General features: G+C 38.4%; 1 protein-coding gene across 4 annotated transcripts in view; it reads right to left on the reverse strand.

Moving 5' to 3' along the window:
- Positions 1-7,466: 7,466 nt before the first annotated feature.
- Positions 7,467-19,810, reverse strand: part of RASGEF1A (RasGEF domain family member 1A) — a 165,461-nt gene continuing 153,117 nt past the window's right edge. For all 4 annotated transcript variants that reach the window (XM_062613629.1, XM_062613607.1, XM_062613623.1 and 1 more), the window contains 10 exons: positions 18,721-18,858; positions 14,350-14,571; positions 14,000-14,074; positions 13,683-13,775; positions 11,795-11,897; positions 11,426-11,505; positions 10,629-10,820; positions 10,113-10,236; positions 9,801-9,873; positions 7,467-8,712 (listed from right to left, as the gene is read on the reverse strand). In XM_062613629.1, coding sequence (XP_062469613.1) covers positions 8,688-8,712; positions 9,801-9,873; positions 10,113-10,236; positions 10,629-10,820; positions 11,426-11,505; positions 11,795-11,897; positions 13,683-13,775; positions 14,000-14,074; positions 14,350-14,571; positions 18,721-18,858 — 1,125 coding nt within the window. In that variant the 3' untranslated portion in view covers positions 7,467-8,687. The remainder of the gene's footprint in view (positions 8,713-9,800; positions 9,874-10,112; positions 10,237-10,628; positions 10,821-11,425; positions 11,506-11,794; positions 11,898-13,682; positions 13,776-13,999; positions 14,075-14,349; positions 14,572-18,720; positions 18,859-19,810) is intronic.

Raw genomic sequence — 19,810 nt, forward strand, 5'->3', positions numbered from 1 at the left:
GCTGCCTGCTGCTGGGGCATTGCAAAGATAAGTGGAAACATTATGCTTTGGAGTCAGAATCAACTGCCTGCCCAGGGTCGGTGCTCAGATTACAGCCGGGTGTTAGGCCATATCCTCCTGTTTTGACAGATGCTGTTTATCTGATGCATGGTTTCCCTCTTTTTTTAAGCTGTGGTCTGAGTGTAAAAAGCCAGCTGTGTTTTCCTGGAGGAGTCACTGCATTTTGGTGTTAGAGTAGTAAATATAGTAACATTTGTTTAACTAGGAACATGTGCCACCAAATCAAGAAGTAATTTTGGAACTGTTTGTTGGGTTTTTGTTGGTGGTTTTTTTTTTTTTTTTAGCTGTTGTATGGTAGCCACATTAATTATAACCTTTTCCAAGGAACTTGCAATCTATGGAGGGAAGAGGAAGTGCTCTTGATTAAAGGAAGTCAAAATGGGATTAGCTCAGGGCCCCCCACATTTATCTTTAGACTGTTCACAGGAATGAATTCAGGTTGTGCTTTTGCAAACCTGAATTTGTGTAATAATATATCATTCGGTGTGACTAGTAGATACGGGTTTGGAGAATCAGAAATTACAGGCGAAGAAGTGGAAAAGAACAAAGAAATACTTAATTTTGGGTCTGCTGCGTCCAGAAGGAAATACTTGGCACCTCTTTTTATGAAATAAAAACCCATGACCCTTTGGACTTTGAGATACACACACCTATGAAACTCAAAACTTATTTGCAAACTGTATTTAAGAATGGAGAATTGCATAAGGAGGGAAAGAAAAGTGGAGGGTAAACCCTAACTGCTTGCATCTGAATGCAGGTATATATTTAAATGGAATTTTTTACTGCATGCCAGAATATAACCTTTAGAATAAAATTAAACAGCTCTTTGCTTTGTCATGTCTGTGATTGAAAGGAAAACAACTTCAAATAACTTTAAAATGATGGTTTAGCGTAAATGTAGTAGCTCATTGACTCCTGCATCAGTATAATGACAAAAACTTTCCGTAGTCAAGTTAGGTTTAGCTTTTGTTTTCCTGAGGCCCCCTTGCTGTGTGTGTGACCCCCAACTACATCTTAGTCATTCAAATTTTACTCAGCTGTGAAGCAGGATGAGGAACATCAGGATACTGCTAAAGTTAAGTAGTGTTTGAGTCATGCCCCAAGATGTACATTGCCACCTCATTAGTCTCGACTGCTTGAAAACTAAAGGGTTCCACCTCTTCACTGAAAAGCTTTTCAGCAACGGAGACTAGGATAAAATGCTGCGCCTTACATTTCAGTGGTTGCACTGGCTCTGCAGTTTTTTTGCTCTCCTTTTGTTGTTATAGTATCAGTTTTTCTTAATGCATCAGGGGGAAAAGTGCATTTGGGCTGTGCAGGTAGGTATTGCAGTCCACAGGGCAGCTGTGGAGGACACACCTGGGAGCAGGCTGGTGCCAGCACCCCTTCGCAAACAAAGTTCCCCTGTGCTTCCTTGCTTTCAGCTGGTTTAAATCTTACCATCATGATAGCCTGCAGCACCTTGTGAATGTGTATCAGCTGGGAGATCAGCCCATACCTCCTATAGGAAAGTGCAGAGCAGTGCTACGCCTTAACACCAGGCGATGCTGGAAGAGAGCTGCATGGGTCTCACCCTGACCCCGCCTTGAGGGGCCTTTGCTACAGCTGTGTTTGCAGTAATGGTGGCAGCTGTGTGCTTCATTAGGGCCTTGTTGAATGATAGCCTCCTCTCAGCTGGTACCTGAAGAGAACAGGGAAAGGTTCTTTGACTTCTTTCCTAAGCAGCATCTCTTTCCTGGGTTCGAATAAGGTAAGATTTTATTGATTTTTCTGTGGTATATGATACTGAGATTGTACTTTTTTTGGTGCAAGGGCTTTTTGGGAATGCCTTCCATCTTTTTAAAAGAGGATTTGTGTGTTCTTGCAAAAGATATATTGTGCTGGATTTGAAGAATAGGTGTTGTAGCTGAGATGTGTATGGCAGTACTGTGCAGCAAAAGTACTTCTGAACTGAACATAGAATATTAAGCTAATCCCTTTTATATTTCAGTTTAAATGTTTGCATAAGGTTGTAATAAAACATAGCTCTGTTTTGGTTAGTTTAGTCCTGTTCTGGGATAGGTGAAATAAGTGTCTCAAAACTGGAAATTAAGTGCCTCAATGTGATAATTTCACTGGTTTATTTGAACTGCTCTCCTTGTGTATAGGGTGGTGATGCTTTCAAAAGGAGTGTTTCAAGGTTGTCTTGTAGCTATTCGACTTGCATGTCTTGCATGACTTAAGTCTCTTGACACATGTTCTCCCATCTTTTACTCTACCTGATGTAAAAACTTCTTGATGATTGATGCAAGTTAACTTGAAGGCTTTATAATTTTCTTCCATTGGTAGAATGCTTTGCAGTCTGTACTTCATTGGACATAAAAGAGGATGTTTGCTCACTGCTGCCATTTGCAATGCCAGTGGCTTACCAAACTCTTCAAGAGGATCAAGTTTATTCCTGTGTTTATTTCTGTGTCCATGGGGGCGCTCATGCTGTTGAGTAGCCCCTGAGTGTTCCTAGCCTTCTGCTAGAATGCTCTTAAAAAATGTGTGTATATATATATATAGAGAGAGAGAGAGTGTAAAATAAAATGTGATGTAGAGGCTATAAAAGAGCCTTCACAGATATGATCTGACAGGCTCCTGCTGAAGGTGGTGTCAAGTGTGCCCAGGCAGCAGTGTCACAGCTCTGAAACAACAGGGAGTACTCCTTCTGGGAGTAGTAGTGGTGTGCATTGTGCAGGAGGCAGGAGGTGAAACCGTGTAGAGCTATGGAAACCCAAGCAAATGTGTACAGCAGTGGCTTTGGGTCTGGGAGAGCCTGAGCTCTTGGATGTATTTCCTGCAGCCTTATGCAAGCTTAAGTGGCTTCTCTCGGACTTTGTTAGAAGCTATGGGGAAAAAAAGGTCACATTAAAGGGATAATGTGAAGAAAAAAGAATAACCTTTGAGACTGCTTGTTGCTCAGGTATACTATAGAGAGGAGCTTAGAGACAGATTGAAGCTTAAACTACTCTTAACATGCGAGTTGTATGCTCCTGTGCCATGCAGTTATTTTGGGTGAGATGGTGTTCTGGACTGCAAATGTAGTCTATGTAGAGCAGTTGTTGAAGGTTTTTTTTATGTTTCTTTACTTTTAAAATCTTGTCAAAGTGACTTTTTGGCTGCTGGGTTCTTGTGAAATTCATCTTGGGATATTTGGATACTGGATACTTCTGAGAAGTGAGATAAGAGGCATATAGGGGAAAAAAAGGATTTGCTTTAATTTGTGGATTTATTCAGTACTTGCTTAGAGTTTATGTTTTTTTTTAGGAGTGGCTGGTTTTAGGTTTTTGCTTTTTGTTTCTGTTTTGTTTTGTTGGTTTTGTTTGTTTTTTTTTTCCAAATTGAGATAAGTTCTTCAGCAATGTATAATGTCCACAGACATGAATAGTTCAGTGGTTCATTAAATTCTGCTAGTGCCGTGTTAAAGACCTCAATCAAAATGTGTCATTTTCAGCTGTGCTTTGAGTCCCCCAACAGTCTGTTGCTGCAGTTAATGGTACGTTGCACTTCCCTTTTCTGTTTTAATAGATATCTGGGAGATGGAATGTTGTTAGTAACATCTTCTTTGAATTGAATGTAAACAACTGGATGTTGTTTGAATGCCTAATACCCTCAGGAATCAGAAGAAGCCTTAGTGTGCTCAAAAGACAGCAATTAAAAGATGTTAAGTACTTTTCTCTTTACAGTTTTTTGTGTTAGGAGATTCTGTTGGGTCTCATTGGGTTTCTGCCTCCAAACAGAATTACATTAATTGTAAGATACCTGCTTAACCTGAAGAATCTATATTGCAAGCAAGTATCCACCTAATTTAAAGTTTTTTCTTTTCCTGACTCAGATCAAGTGAGGATATTTGAAACTGATGCTTTGGCTTGTGTTTGCTTTTGGCTTTCTTTTCATCCTATGAAATAGTCTCCACAGCTTGCATTGAGGTAAGGCTGGTAACAGTAATCCTCTGCATGAAAATAGTCTTGGGTTTGGGGATTTTGTTCCTGTTTTGGGGAGTTTCTGTGTTTAGTTAGCTTGGGTGGGTGTGTTTTTATTTTTCTTCTGGTAGGTGCTGCAAACAGTTTCAAGTAACTTACAAGGATTTTGCCAAACACTGTTCCTTGCAGAACTTGTTACATACTAGTGTTTTTTATTGTTGTTAGAAGCCTAAGTATTCTTAATACCATAAGAAAAGCACCCTGTTAGATTAGAAACAGTATATTTACTGGCTTAGTATTTTGAAATTAATGTTGCGTTTCCTGGTGGATTGAATTTCTTCCTCATCACATTCATAAGGAAGAGTATCTGTCTGAGACTGTATCAGCACTCTGCATGACACAGAACTTGATTGCTTTTTAATATTTCATAATGAAAATAAACTAATATCCCAAAGTTATTTTGTAGTAATCATCTGCATCTGTTTTCTGTGAAAAACTGAATGTGGTACTGAGCAGCCACAAAGATGTTGATGTTAGAAATGGCTTACAATGTTCGAAATTATAGAAACCTTTACATTCTTTACTGTTATGAATAATGTTACAGAAATGGATACATTTTGGATTATATCTCCAAATTACTACAGAAATACACCCCCAAATGTTGTTTCTCTCTCTTCCGAAGCCCACCTTGAGGAGCAGTGACAGTAGGCAAGCCTCTGCAGTGCCTGGGAACCTCTGTTTCTTTCTTCTTTTTCTTAGTATTTCATTGTGCACACAGTCCTATTTAATGGCTCCAGAGAATTGAGAGCCAAAATTGTGCTTCCATATACTGTTTTCAAGCTTTTCTGGTTAGTTGGAAGCTGGGGTTGCTCTGATAAAATTATGTACTTCAGTTGCAGACTGAAGATGGAAGATCTGCTGTGTGTCCTTGAAGGATTAGTGATTTATCTCCAAAAGATATACTATCAGTTGTCAGCTGAATTTTGCCATGAGTTATTTGCTAAAAGAAAGCTGTTTCTTGGGAACTATTAACTTGATAAATCAAATAGCTGCTAACATAACTAAAGCTATTTTACAGGCATTGAGTTACTTCTTCTCAACTGTGCCATGCTCTAATGTCAGTAAAGTGCCTGGAAAGCAATTTTATTGTTTAGTCTTACATCTGTATAAATAGCTAATTTATCCTAATGACCGGATGGGACATAATTGGAAGTGACTTTTCAAGGAGGTAATATGCATATTAATTATGAGTGTGAACTAGCCATTAGGAAGACTCTTGCCTGCTTGATCCTCTTAATGCTGGTAAACATCATTATCTTTCCTAATGAGCCATAATGACTGGAAGTAATACTGTTCTACTCTGGGAGCCTGTTGTGGATGTCTGGCTACCAAAACAATTTCCCTGGAGAGTTTTCAACTTACTGAAAATGCTTATGGGACCTCCAGGGCTCTTGTACTTGCAAGATCTAACACTTCTTTTAGGGCTTCTATCCCTGAGAAAGGAGGTATTGTGGGCAGCACTGGGGCAGCGTGTGAGGAAAGCTGGGTTCTTGTCACAGCTCTGTGCTTTTCTAGTCCCTGTGTGACCTTGGAGAAGTGGCTTTGTTTCTGTAAAGTGCAGCATGAAAAAGGGTAGTGGTTGCAACCAAAGGTCCCAGAGTGTTGAAATGTCAACAGACTCTTGCTACAGGAAACCCTGCAGTGTGCTGCACCCAGCAAATGTTTCTGTACTTTCCTGTTAAAAATATAACTATGTGGGAGGAAAAAAATTCAAATTCAGCTCTTGGGACACACAGAACGTTTTTACACAGTGGAATTGTTAATTGCTTTCATAGAGGAAAATGAAAGTATCCTGTAGGAGAGACACTGAATCAAATCCATGAAATACTATTACAGAGACCACATTAGAAGTGGCAGCATATAGTTGGCGTAGCATTGCTCTTGCCTTTGTTGGGAGATGTTTAAATATTTCATGTGTAAGCCAGAAAGTAACCAGTTGGTTCATTGTAACTATATTGCCTTACACGGTTGGTTCACTTCATTCAGCTGCTGGTTTGTGGCTTGATCAGTTTGCAAGTGAAAAATTACCATGGAAAACATTAAGCCTGGTTGAAGCGAGTTTTTTTTTTTATTAATGCAAGCACATCCAGTCAAACACGGAATATTCCTGCTTTATGGTACAGCTTTATATTTAGCATTTCAGCTCAGAATAGCAAAACACAGTATTTAAGGAATGTATCAAACTGAGGGAGGAAAAATAAACAGGAACCAATGTGGATACTGCATTGATTTCAAGTATATACTAGGACCGATTGACTGGTGAAGTGCACATTCATGTGAAAGCTTTTTCATACATTTACAGAAAGTGTTCTAAAATTGCATTTCAAATATATATTTTTTCTTAAATTTTAAGCATCCCTTTTAAATTTCAGTTACATAAACAAAGCTGATATACAATCCCTCTTCTAGTGTCCGACAACATTACTAGCTAGAATATCTCTGAAAGTGCAAAACACTGTAATAATACAGTATAAATATTCTTACTCTAATCCAGGGCTGAAGGTCAGTACTTCAGCACAGGAAAAATAGCAGCAGATCGTAAGAATTATCCTTTCCCCATTTCTGGACTGTTCTTGTCTTTTATTTGTCTTTGATGTCAATGCTATGGGAATAGTAAAATGTTGATTTATCTCCCTCCCTTACCCCAATTTACTCTTTTAAGTATTTGTCAAAGTGGAACAGGGAGAGAGGGAAGGCTCTTTAATTTTTCACGGTACTATAGGTCCAATACAGCAAATAATTTCTAAGTAATCCTAGATGCTGCATGAAACAGTGGTGCTGCTCTTGGTTGTAGGCACTCAGCAAGAAGAGTCTACTGGACTGGAACAAACCAGACCCTTGGTCCTGCAAATCTTACCCCTTCTTCAACAGAAGGCAGAATAAGAGAAAACCCATCTACATGCAGTTGATACTTTTTAAAGAAGCTTGTGCAGAGGTCCTCTGTGAGGCTCTACAAGGAAGGCTGTAACCACTGTAAACTCTAGAGGGCCTTGTTTAATATCATCTAATTGCCTGGCTCAGGTAATTACCTTTACTGTATATCCAGCCCTCAAGCCTTAAGAGAACACTTACTGTAAAGGACAGAAGCTATTAATGGGTAATAATTGGTCAATTCATCAAAATAAGTTTTAATCTGAGCTTTTTTTTTTTTTTCTTCTTAGTTTCTTACCTGATCTCTGAATTAAGTCCTGAACTGTGTATTTTTTTTTATTTTTTCTTGAAAACATAAGCTCCTTGGGTGCTCATTTAGATAGCCAAATCATGTGTAAACTCAAGACTAAGAGAAGAAATTAGAAATGGTTAAGTGCCAGTAGGGTTATAGATCACCTCCAGTTTGGTACTAACCTGGGTTCAAAGGTTTGACCAATCTCTTATGGTGTCTTCCCTTAGATTTCAACATGTTCTGGCTCAGTTAATCATGGCTTATAAAATACTAGGAAAAACTTATTACTTGTTCTTTGCTTTAATTGTCTGTAAGAGCAGACTAGCATTTTCAAAGGAACCTGGGGAATTAAATGACCAGTTCAGTGGTGATTAGCTCTTCTTCAGTTTCTTTGGAAATTTTAGCCTTAATTTCAAATGGGGTATCTGAGTATTTCCCTCTCCCTAGCTCATGTATGACTTCTATTTTCCAAAAACTGTTTTCAAAAAAAACATACTGAGCCTGTTTTGCAGAGATAAGCTAGGTTAGACATCCTTCTCTCAAACAAAATAGTAAACAAAAAATCCCTGATTTCTTTTAAAAAGGAAAACACAAACTACTCTGACAGCCAGAATTTAAATGATAGTTCCCAGAAGTATTAGACATGCGTGCATCTTCACATGTGCACGCACACTTACACACACACACAAACACACATTCCCCAACAGTTACCCCATCTTATCTTTTTAAATCGTGTAACAAAAATAATGTTTGCTGCACCATCAATGTTACAGGCAGGTATACTCTACTTCATGTGCCATATTCTCCACTTTATTTAAAGAGTACTTTTTAGCTGGTTTCAAGACATCCATATTTTTATTTTCTTTACTTCCAGTCCAGCGTAATAGAAGGTACACTAAACGATATCAGTACCTTGTAAGGCACTATTTTCTGATGTAGGAGCGGAACATGCTTACTGCAGATGTCTAAGGCCTTGACTCTACAAACACTAACACGTGTGAACTAACACCTGATTTGAAGGAGACCCTTTACTTCAAAGCTAGAGACATGTTGAGTGCTCTGTAGGATACTGCTCCAGTGGAGTACTTAACTGGAACATCGGCTTTAGTTGAGAAGTGTGTTTTCAATTTTTATTTATTTTGGTTGAAGTAATAAAAAATAAAAATTTGGATGCTAATAGAATAAGATCTCCCCAGGGATACCATCTCCTATCATACACTTCATCTCTGAGAACAGGGCCCTGCCCTTGTATTCAAAATAAAAAAACCAAAACCCTTCACTCAAGTGCCTTAAGGTTGACATGTGAAATATTTACCACATTTTTTTCATAAAAGTTACTGTATATACAAAACAGACCTCAGCCAGTGAGGTCTTTCTCAGCTCAGTCCAAGTCCTTCAGATTGTAAAAACATGTTCATTCAATGTGCTTCAAAGTCTGCAGATCAGATCCAAGAATCTCAGGCTCTGTTAAGCAGAGTTGTCCTAAAAGTAATAAAAAATAAAATTATCTTCCTGTAACAACAAAAAATGTTACAGTTTTGGTGACTGTGGGCATTAGATCTATCTTGCATCGTTACCTGGTGGCCTTTCTTCAAGGGATAAATTTCCAGCTGTTGCAAAGTGGAATATATCCCTGAATTCCAATAAAGTTGCTGACTTTAAATGAAAATTTAACTTTTATAACATTATTCAGGCCCTTAAGATGTGCTGTGGCAACATGATGTTCTGTCATTTTAAACTATGCTGAACAGCATTGGATTTAATGCGAGTTACATTGTGTGGGTGTCATAAATGAAAAGCTTATGTGGACTTCCTAAGGAACACTGGGATCACTGGGAAGCAGTGTCTTGTCTAGGACAATAGTATCCTAATGTAGCTCAACTGCAGCCTAGGACATACAGGCTTCTTCCTTCATTCTTTATGTGGTATGGGTATTTCAAATCTAAGTATCTAACATGATTTACAAAGTTCTAAATCTCTCTTTCTGCCTTGGGCTCAGTATTAGAATTTTTATCTAAATTAGCTGTTCTCATAATGTACATGGAAGAGGTGCTTCCCCCTCTCAGAGGGAAGAGGAATCATTGAGGCTTTTTCCCTTAACAGTAGGCTGAAAATTAAGAGTATTCATATAAAACTTCACCTTTTTATAGGATTAATAAATGCATAGGTATGAGGACTGATAGCAATTTATTATTATCTCTATATATTTGTTTCCCTGAGAAAAGCATGTCTGAAAACTGCTACAAATGTAGATTCTTTTACTGTATTTGATAGCCTAAACAAAGCATATTCTCTTTTGTAGTCCCAGCAGTGATCTTGCAGCCTGAACTGGTCTGGCTGTTTTCAATGACTTAAAGCTGCCCATATGTCCAAGCCATATGGAATTTTTCAGATTTGAATTTTAAAGAAAAAATAAATATATTTGAGCCAAAATGGTCTTAAAATGTGTATGCAAATAGGAGGAAGCTCATGATCACATGCCTGTGTGTGACTGTAAAAAAAACAAAAACACAAACTCCCCCAAAAAACCCCAAACCAAAAAAACCTCATGTTCTCAGGAAGTTTCATACCTGAGTGTTTTCCAGCTGTCTTTCTCCATGTGATTTTCTGGGCCTTCACTTTCAAAGGATGCAATGAACAGAGCTAGTAAATAAAATAAGAACAGTCAGATACATGGGTTTGTTAATTGAAGAAAAAGAATTACAATACAGTAGGTGTAACTTGTCAGACTTCATAATGAAGTTTATTCTCCTCAGAAGCTGATACAGAAGTGATAATACATATTCATCTAATACTTTTGCACTTTTTTTTATCTGCATATTCAGTCTAGTGCTCACTATACTGAATATTCATTCACTGTAATGCTGAGTAAAGGATTTTACCTTCTTCACTATAAATGGGTGCTGTGAGTAGATAGCTCTGAATCTTCTTGTCTTTTTCAAAAGGGCACTCAACCTGTTTCCATGTCAGGAAATCATGGATCTGTCTTGAAATTTCCCAGAACTTCTGCATGAGGTAATTAAAATAATATTATTAAAATACTGTTTTCTTCCAACTATTAGTTCTTTTGTTTCAGTTTCACACCCTCAGTCGTATTATTCATGCTGTTTCTTGTTGCTATTTTAGTACCTTTTAAAACTAACCTTTTAACTGATGGAAATTATGTACCAGCAGATTTTTAGATTCTTTTCTGTACATGCAGTTGTGGATCTGCTGGATATGTAATATAAACATGGCAACTTCAAGCACTTGCTTTCACAGAAATTTGGTGAAACAGTAGATCATAGCAATGCTGAAGGAATTGGTAATATAATGAACTAGAAGTTCAAAACTGGCAAATGTTTATAATTTACAATGTTTTAAGTAGCATTCCAGTTTCTGTAATAGCAAAGTCCTACCTTGAAGTTTATCTGCCCATTGGGCAAGCGGTTTGTATGTATTTTGTGCAGAAAGTAGATATCTTTAATAAACAGGTTGAAAACCGGGATGACTATTTTCTCTCTATTGCTGTTGGCAGTCTGAGATCGCTGTGCCGCTCCTTGCAGGGCTGTGCGGTAGTTACAGAAGTTGCTGGATGGATCCATGTGATGCTGTTTTTATGGGGGGGAAAGGCAGTCAAGTAATACATGTTTCCTTCCTTCGGGGAGTTCATTCTTTATGAATTCTTTGGCCCTCTCCTTAAATTTTCAAAGAGTAGCATATGCTTAGTACATCTAGATTCAGGTTTTTCTAACTTCTGTCTTGCTTGGAAGGAGAATTCTGTATTGGCTTTACACCTATGCTTTATTTCAATGGCTAACAGAAGCCTGAAAGGAAATGAGAAATGTCTATTGGGTGAAACCTCCCAAAATTCTAACTTGCTGTCATCGATCTTTGCAGTGATGGTTCTGGTTAAGTATTTTCATTCAGATCTCCACTAGATGGAGTACTCTTATTAGTTTTAAGTGTAGCAAAGCAGCAGCTGCTGGAGTGAAAACGACCTAATTGGAAAAAATATGCTAGGAAGAAATAACCTTAAAGAAAGCTTGCACTCTCTGCAGGCAAGTAGGGCGTTTGAAATTCAGGAAATGATCTCTCTAATGTTTATGTGCTGGTGACCACTGCCTCGGTGATCTCTGACTTAGTTTTATCCGAACCTCTGGTATGGAATTAGTATTTGGTGGATTTCTAGGTAAAGTCTAAACTTTATACATACCTCTAAAACATCAAATTTGGCTGTTTTGACCTTGGACCAAGTTTTCTTTAGCCGTGCCACAGGACTCAAGTTCATGCCAGCTGAATGGAGAGAGAGGACAGAAAGAAACAACCGAGTTAAACAGTTATGTTAGCCCTCTGTTTTTTTATGTATCGGCGCCAATGTATTTTGGAAGGCAGTTCAGCTTCAGAAACAGAAGTTGTAGCTAACACTTACCCACCCACACATTAATCTGTCACTGGTACATACTGCCCCTGTAGAAGTGTGTATGCTGAGGTAGTCAGCTGATTTAGGGCAAGTATGAGCATCGTCTTGCCAGTCAGGTTGTAAAATGGAGTGCCTTCTGTCATCTGTGTTAAGGATACTCACAGATAATAGCCATCATTGAGTTGAAGTTTCCAATATTGAAGCATTCTCTTGCCACATCAATGAAAAATTCCACCATTCTTGTACGCTGCTTTTTCTTTACAACCTGAAAAAAAACCCACCCAAAGATCTGTTAAGAGGGAAGGGATGGACTGAATTTTGGATGGGATATTCAGTAAAAGGCATTGTAACAGGTTGATTGAATAGATATTTCAAGATTTGATCCAGCTAAATCTCATTATGATAATAGCATTGAAGGTATTTTGTTATGATTAACTTTTGTTAAGAGCAGAAGTATACTATCAATTATTTGTCTAGCTGTGGGGGAATGTAAAGTTTTGTTTATTCATGAAGTTCAGCGTTTTGGGGAATCTTATATAAACAGGCTGGACGTTTTCAGCAACTTCCCATTACTTGAAAAAAAAAAAAAAGATAACCTGAAGCTGTTGTTCTAAAGAATATATGCAAAAAAAAACTAAACCTATGAGGAAGGCGGAAAAGCAGACTTAAGACCAAGGCATATAACCTGAATATGAGGGATAACAGTTACGATGTCCCAATTTTCTCATTTTACAGTGTATACTCTTAAATTATGTTTTGAGAGCAGGTAGTGAAGACGATCAAATGTACAAATTCCCATTCATGCTGACACAAAAATAATCTAGCAAGTTATGCTGAAGGTATCTAGTAAGTTATGCTGAGCATCTACTTTGCAGATTTTTTCTTTTAATATAAATGGCAAAGCAAAATTAATATATAGCATTGTTTTCAAACTTCATTTCCAAAAGCCATCAATCTTTCTCTTTTTCTTTCTCTTTTTTTTCAATTTTAAGCTAGTATTATTGCCTGGATTACATTCATTTATTGAGCTCTTTCCTATATTTAGATCTGGAAGTTTGTTCTGGCTTGTACAAAAGTGGCTCCCAAGTGGTGACTGCAGACTACTTCACAAGGGAATTAGTTTTTCTTTTTAAAAAACACAACCTCTTGCATAAATACTTCAGTTTCCATGTTATACTGAAAGAAAATCATTCAGTAGTCAACGGCTTGGCTTAGCCTTTTTGTTTGACTAGCCATACAAGCCAGCTCTGGAAGATGTCTTGGTGTGTTTTTGTAGTAAGTGTCTGTAACAGCAGGAAATCCTAAGAGATTAGGATTGATATGTCAAACTTCACGAAATTCCCCTAGGAATCTGGATTCCCACAGAAGAGGAATAGGAGAACAGGAGAATTCCTGACTAATAGGAATAGAGAGAAAATGTCCCATTTGCTTGAATTGGTGCATATTAATAGGAACCTAAAATGACAAAGAATAAAAAAAAGTTTGTTATTCAGGGAAAGAAAAAGGTTTATGGGGCAGTGAACTTTCCATTTCTTTATTACGTGATAGAAGTTACTTTAATTTCTAATAAGACTGTTCTTGCACTTTTAAATCTTTCCTGTAGTCCACCTTCTTTTCAGTCTTCAAAGAAAGCTTATTCCTGATTTTTCAACCACAAATATGTATATATGACAATGCTAATGATATCTAAATGCAGTGGAAGAACAGCTGTTCACTGGTAAATCTGCATATAAAGATGAGTATCTTCTTAAGAATTAATGGATGTATTTAAACAAAATAAACCCAAAAGAGCTCCTAATTCAAGCTCCACATGTTTAATTTCACTGCATGACTAATGCTACTACAGAAGATAGACAAAACTAGAGAATACATGCAAAGCCAAACACGACCATGAACTCTCAACCATATAAGCATGAAAATAATTTAATGCTTAAGTAATGCCATTATCTTTAATTGCACTGCTAATGTTTAAATCTCTATTAGACCATTGTCTGTCTCTTGTCTTTAAGGCCAGTATCTCTTTGCTATCTTTTTTTCTATGAATACCTACCCGACAAATCTCTGTAGCTACCAGCATGCTGAGACAATTGAACCAATTGTCATAGGCCTCCAAATTATAGGTTTTGGTCACATCACCTCGGCACTGTAAGAGAACAGGCCACGTGTTAATCCTATCCTGTAGCATGATAAAGTCAACATACCAAAGGATAAATGTCCTTTTCATATCCTGGTAAAATCTTGCTGGATATTTTTTAAGGCAGGCTAGAAAACGTCAGCCTTTCTTGCACAGAGTGTACTCAAATTATGGAGGTTCTTTACCCTGATTATTTTTTGTTTCTTTTTCCCTCCACACCCTTTCTTGTATACCTTGTGATTATCCAGGGAGTCCATGTGGCTGACAATCTGCATCAGATCCTCTGGGTAAATGTTGCTCACCCTTTCCTGTGTTTTGGAGAGATGAGAGATTGTGACTGCACAGACAAACAGAGTTTAGTGAAAAATGCATCAATAAAGCCAAAGTTAGGAGAACATTTTGGTAACTTTTATCTTCCTACAGTTGAGATGTGTGAGGTGTTATTGGTGTAGCTAATTGGTCTTGGTACTTTTTGATTAAAACACTGGAGGCTTTCAGTGAAGCCACAGCAAAGCTTACACAATGAGTATCTTAACATTTACTAAATGGAAAAGTAAATCATTCACACAAATTAGTGCCTCACCAGTTCGACATAGGTCAGCTGCTGTGCCAAGATCAGAGGGTCACAGCACACACTCAGGATGTCCTTTTGAGTTGACTGTGGCTTGGTTTTGAGGATGGTGCCTTTGTCAGTAGCAGGTTGCCGGAATTTCTCTTTGATTTCCTGGTACTGGCTCCGTGCAGAGAGGGCCATCAGGAGGTTCTGTGTCATCTGGCTAATGATCTTTTTCACTGTTCCATTTTCCTAAGCAAAAGGCAGAAACAATGACTGCTAAAAAACTTAAGGTCTTGCAGACACAGATCGCCAGAGAATTTCTGACAGGGAAAAAAATAAATGCCTGCTATCTGTTTTCTTTCATCTTATCTGAGCTGATAATCTTATGTCAAATTAACTTGTCCTAACTGCCCACACAACTTCATAATGACACTGTTATGCCTGCCTGCCTTCCCAAGTCTGTTTTGCTTATTTCGCTGGTCTGCTCCTTGTGGCAGATTTTGGCTAGTACCCCCTTTTCAAAGGCATCCATGTAAACAGCTTAATAGTGGTTAAGGTGAAAGGTGGTTGACTTGCTTGCACAAGGCTTCTTGGATTCTCTGTGTTCAAAGTGCCAAAAAGCTCCTTCTCATTGTGACCAGACCCACTGATTATCAAGTCTAGCCCAGGCATAACCTAGGGAATTAATATGTCCAAGAATATATCCCTAAAATACACTGGTTTGGCTTTGAACAACTACAGCATACGAAGATTTTGGTAAAAGCACAATGCACATCATGCTCTTGGACAACTAAAATGCCTTTCTGTTTATCAGGTGCAGATTTTAAACATAGGACCAATAAGGATACCTACCAGTAAAGCCAAAGATCTGTTATCCATCTGCTCAGTGTTTTGACAACTAAGGCATGCTAAATGCTTTCTGCCATTGTGTCCTACAGACATTCCTCAATGAAATCAACTCCAAAGAGCTAACTTGATCAGTGTTCTGCTTTCCATCCCTCCTGTTACTGCTTTAAATGACCTAGGTTCTCCAATCCTGTTCTTCCTGCTCCTTAGAAATTGGAAAAACATAATTCTACCAAAGACAGTCCTTCTCTTTCCTACACAATTGTTCTGTTGCTTTCATGCAAATTATTTCTCTCAGCCACAATAACTGTTTACAGCTTGCTCTGTTGGTTTCTGCCAGTCAACTGGATACACTAGAAAGAACTGCAATGAATCTGTGATTGTTCAAAGAAGCCACTAATGTGCAGTGATGACTGAAATTATGTACCAGATGTGAGAGACGGTGACTACCAAATACTTGCATATTGCATGGTATAATTAAGCAATAATAGTGTCAGAGTGTTGCTTTACAAGGCAATAATCTGACTCCCAAGTGAAATCAAACGAAAAGCTGAAAGCAGCGTAGCTCATCTTGAGGCAACCGGATTACTGCCGAACAGCAGCTGTCTAGAGCCATTTGTGATATTGTGCTACAAGTGTTCAGAAATGCCAAAGGAGCAGGGTGTGGAGGGTGCTAAAATAAAGTGCTGATTGTGTTCTCTGGTATCCTGAGCTTTCTATTGTAAACCATTTTACTTCAGCTGCTGTGTCTGATTTAACTACACCTTTGGGAGGAAGCAGACTTCCTAGATACGGACCACAAAGAATAAAACTTGAAGGCAGGTGGGAGTATCACAGTATGTGAAGGCAGATCAAGAAACTGAAGTGAAATGAAAAACTATGGTTTACTTAAGCTACTGTAAATTTATTAGCATCTTAATGCTAAGACAAATGCCCGTATACATTTAGCAGTTTTCTTTCGTTACTTAGTCTTACCCTAAATTTTCTTACAACTTTGGAAAATAAGTCAATGAAAGTACAATAACTTGTTTGAATTCAAGCAAGACATTTGTTCTTGGGGCACAACCCCGGCTGTACCGATAGCTATCTGATAATGCTGTCTGCTATCACTAGGACAAGCATCTGACTGCTTTCTATGAGTTCTCAGTTGACTTTACAGAATCACAGGATGGTTAAGGTTGGAAAGCACCTTAAGATCATATAATTTCAACCTCCCTGCCATGGGCACAGACACCTCACACTAGACCATGTTATCCAAGGCTCTGTCTAACCTGGTCTTGAACACTGCCAGGGATGGAGTATTCACGACTTCCTTAGGCAGCCTGTTCCAGTGCTTTCTATCCTATGTATGGAGAATAGTGTCTTAGGAGAATAGGAAAAGCTTTAAAATACAAAATAAAACTCCAAACCATTGCCGTAATCCCTTGTGGAAGCACAGTATGGGTATACTTATTATACTTATTATATACTTATACAGTATTGTGGTGACAAATACTGAGAGCATGAGCTGTTTTTTGTCACTGATGTCAAATTATGTGTCATGGGAGTTAGATGTGGCACAGTTCTTTGCTGATCAAGTTTGATCCCCTTAACAAGGCTACAAGTCAAAACAGTGATGCGGTAACTAATGGATGTCATTAGATTCCTCAGACGCCAGAGCACTGAGCCACTTCAGGAAGACCTGTTTCTCAAATGACAATTTATTCATACATATCAGAGTGGGAGGAAAGGGGAAGAGAAAGAAAGACCACAAGTTCACTCTAGTTCAAAGTGATAGACAAATTAAATACTAAATGCTAAAAAACTCTGCCAGGTCCCCTTTCACAGTAGTATCTCTGCCAACACACATAAACCTTTTTGTCCTTGTCTACAAAAGGAATAGAAGGAATATTACAATCCTATTTCCTTTTCTCCTCCTACTCTCGGGCGCTGACATTTTCATAGTGGCATCCAAGTAAACAGCTTTGCTTATGCAATAAAACTGACATACTTCCTTTTGACAACTTGGTAGCACCTAATCGTATTGTGTCCTATTGCTGATTCATGCAGTGCTGTCAAACCTGTTGGTCTTCATTTTCTCCATACATGAATCAACAGAAACACATAATACAACTGCCTTTCCATTTCCTGCTAGTTGTTCTCAAATATCTTGAGGTGGTGGGTTTAAAAACAAGAAGCAGCTTCTGCTTCTATACGAGTATGCCTTTCATGTTCATACAAATGCTTAACAATTAATTCCCTTGCAGTCCTTCTTTCTGTCTACTGGTAGTGACCTTTTCAATGAGGAAAATAAGTGTCAGTTCAACCCTTGTTTTATTTGATTTTGATTTATCTGTTTGCTTTACAGAAGTCTTGTGGGGCCTAGTTTTCTTCATAGGCTAGAAACTCAGAGCTGTTAAGACTGATGAATGACTAGGTAGCAAAGTTTCTTTTGTGGAATTATTGTGTATGTCACCTGAGACACAGCAAAAAAACAGTTGCTGATTATTGTTAGGAACTAAGAATGAACTATTAAATAATAAGCATCTTCACCTTGAGCAGTAATACATAGAATTATAGAATATTTAGGGTTGGAAAGGACCTTAAGATCATCTAGTTCCAACTCCTCTCACACTAGACCATGTCGTCCAAGGCTTTGTCCAACCTGACCTTGAACACTATCAGGGATAGAGCATTTACCCCTTCTTTGGGCAGCCTGTTTCAGTGTCTCACCACCCTCACAGTAAAGAACTTCTTCCTTATATCTAACCTGAACTTCCCCTGTTTAAGTTTAAACCCATTACCCCTTGTCCTGTCACTGCAGTCCCTGATGAAGAATCCCTCTCCAGCACCCTTCTAGGCCCCCTTCAGATACTGGAAGGCTGCTATGAGGTCTCAACGCAGCCTTCTCTTCTCCAGGCTGAACAGCCCCAACTTTCTCAACCTATCTTCATATAGGAGGTGCTCCAGTCCCCTGATCATCCTCGTGGCCCTCCTCAGGACTTGTTCCAACAGTTCCATGTCCTTTTTATGTTGAGGACACCAGAACTGCACACAATACTCCAGGTGAGGTCTCACGAGAGCAGAGTGGAGGGGCAGGATCACCTCCTCCGACCTGCTGGTCACGCTCCTTTTGATGCAGCCCAGGATATGGTTGGCTTTCTGGGCTGCGAGTGCACAATGAAGCCGGCTCATGTTCATTTTCTCATCAACCAACACCCCCAAGTCTTTCTCTGCAGGGCTGCTCTGAATCTCTTCTCTGCCCATTTGATACAACTAGCTGATATGCCTTGTGGGACTTGGAGTAGTAACAAAGGTTGGAATGTAAGTTATGATGAAAGTTAACTATATTGTGCCGTTATAGTCACTGTCCTTTCTCCTTTTCCACTACATCCATTTCTCGTATTTTGTCTCTTTCTCTTACACTTGATTATACAGTAGACAGTTTCTGGTAATGGACCATTAAATTCATCTCTTGGCCCATGTCCTGCACTTATATTGACAGTTTACAGGGTTTGTATATTTAAAGGTTGACAAATATTGCTTTACCACTTAATGTTTATCCATCCCTACCTCATCACATTGTGTGATTCTGTGAGCAATCTCCTTCAATTCTTTCATGGATTTTTCATCTTGGAAATCATAGGGGAAAGTTTCAGTCCATTCCTTCAGGAGCTGAATGATTTTGGCAGCGAAGGATTTTAGCTTTGCCTAGAAAGAGACAATGAGTTGATTACTGACCAAAGGCTCTTCTGACTGCAGAGTAAATTATCTGATGAAGGTTCACATAAACTAGAGACACCCTTGAAAATACTTTGCATTAGTAATAGGTGAAGAGGACAAAAAGAATATATTTAACTGTGAGCTAGTTTCCCAAATAGTTTGGTTTGTCCTCCTTTCATGGTAACTGGTAATATCTCTTACCAAACACTGGAAAGATATTTTCAAGGTTAGTTGTACGAAGCCAGGAAGATGACAGATTAGTTTGTGACTTACTTGATTGAAGTCAATGGGACTTTTGCCGATTTATGCCATCTCAGCCAGCAGTACCTTAGTGTTTGAATTCAAATGTATACAAGCTGCAGCACTCTAGCAAGCATCTTTCATAAGAGACACTCACAAAGACATTTTTATTCTATAGAATTTATCAGACCCTCCATGTTGAGTTGTATATTTAAATAAATGAATGTCAGGAAAGATGTGCATGTGTTCTTTCCATGACATCTAAATCTAGATGGACTTTGCAAATAAAAAGTATTGGCTCTTACTCAAAAGGCTGACAACCATAGAAAGGGAAGGAAGAGCTATTTTCTACGTTCTTCTGTTACCCATGAATCTTTAAAGACTTTTCATCAGTTAGGCCCAAATTATTCCACTATGCTAAGAATAGACAGCAGCATCAGTAAATCCAAGGAAGCACTCCTGTAAAATTTGGAGTATGAGTGCTAAGAACACTTTAACAAACAAGAAGAATCAAAACTTAATTCAGGTTGTATTTATCTTTCCACCCAGCTTGTGATGCACTGAAGAAAAAGAGGAAGCTTTCATTTGTGTTTACCTTCCCACTTGTGCAAGCTACAGAAGTTCCACTACACAGCAGTTCCTTCCCCCATGCACAGTGTGCTTTCCTCATTGCACTCTTAGGGATTTACAGAAGGTGACT

The sequence above is a fragment of the Pezoporus occidentalis genome, unplaced genomic scaffold (assembly GCF_034315485.1).
Source record: "Pezoporus occidentalis ecotype Australia unplaced genomic scaffold, CSIRO_AGI_Poc_V1 ctg101, whole genome shotgun sequence".
Lineage (NCBI taxonomy): Eukaryota > Metazoa > Chordata > Aves > Psittaciformes > Psittacidae > Pezoporus > Pezoporus occidentalis.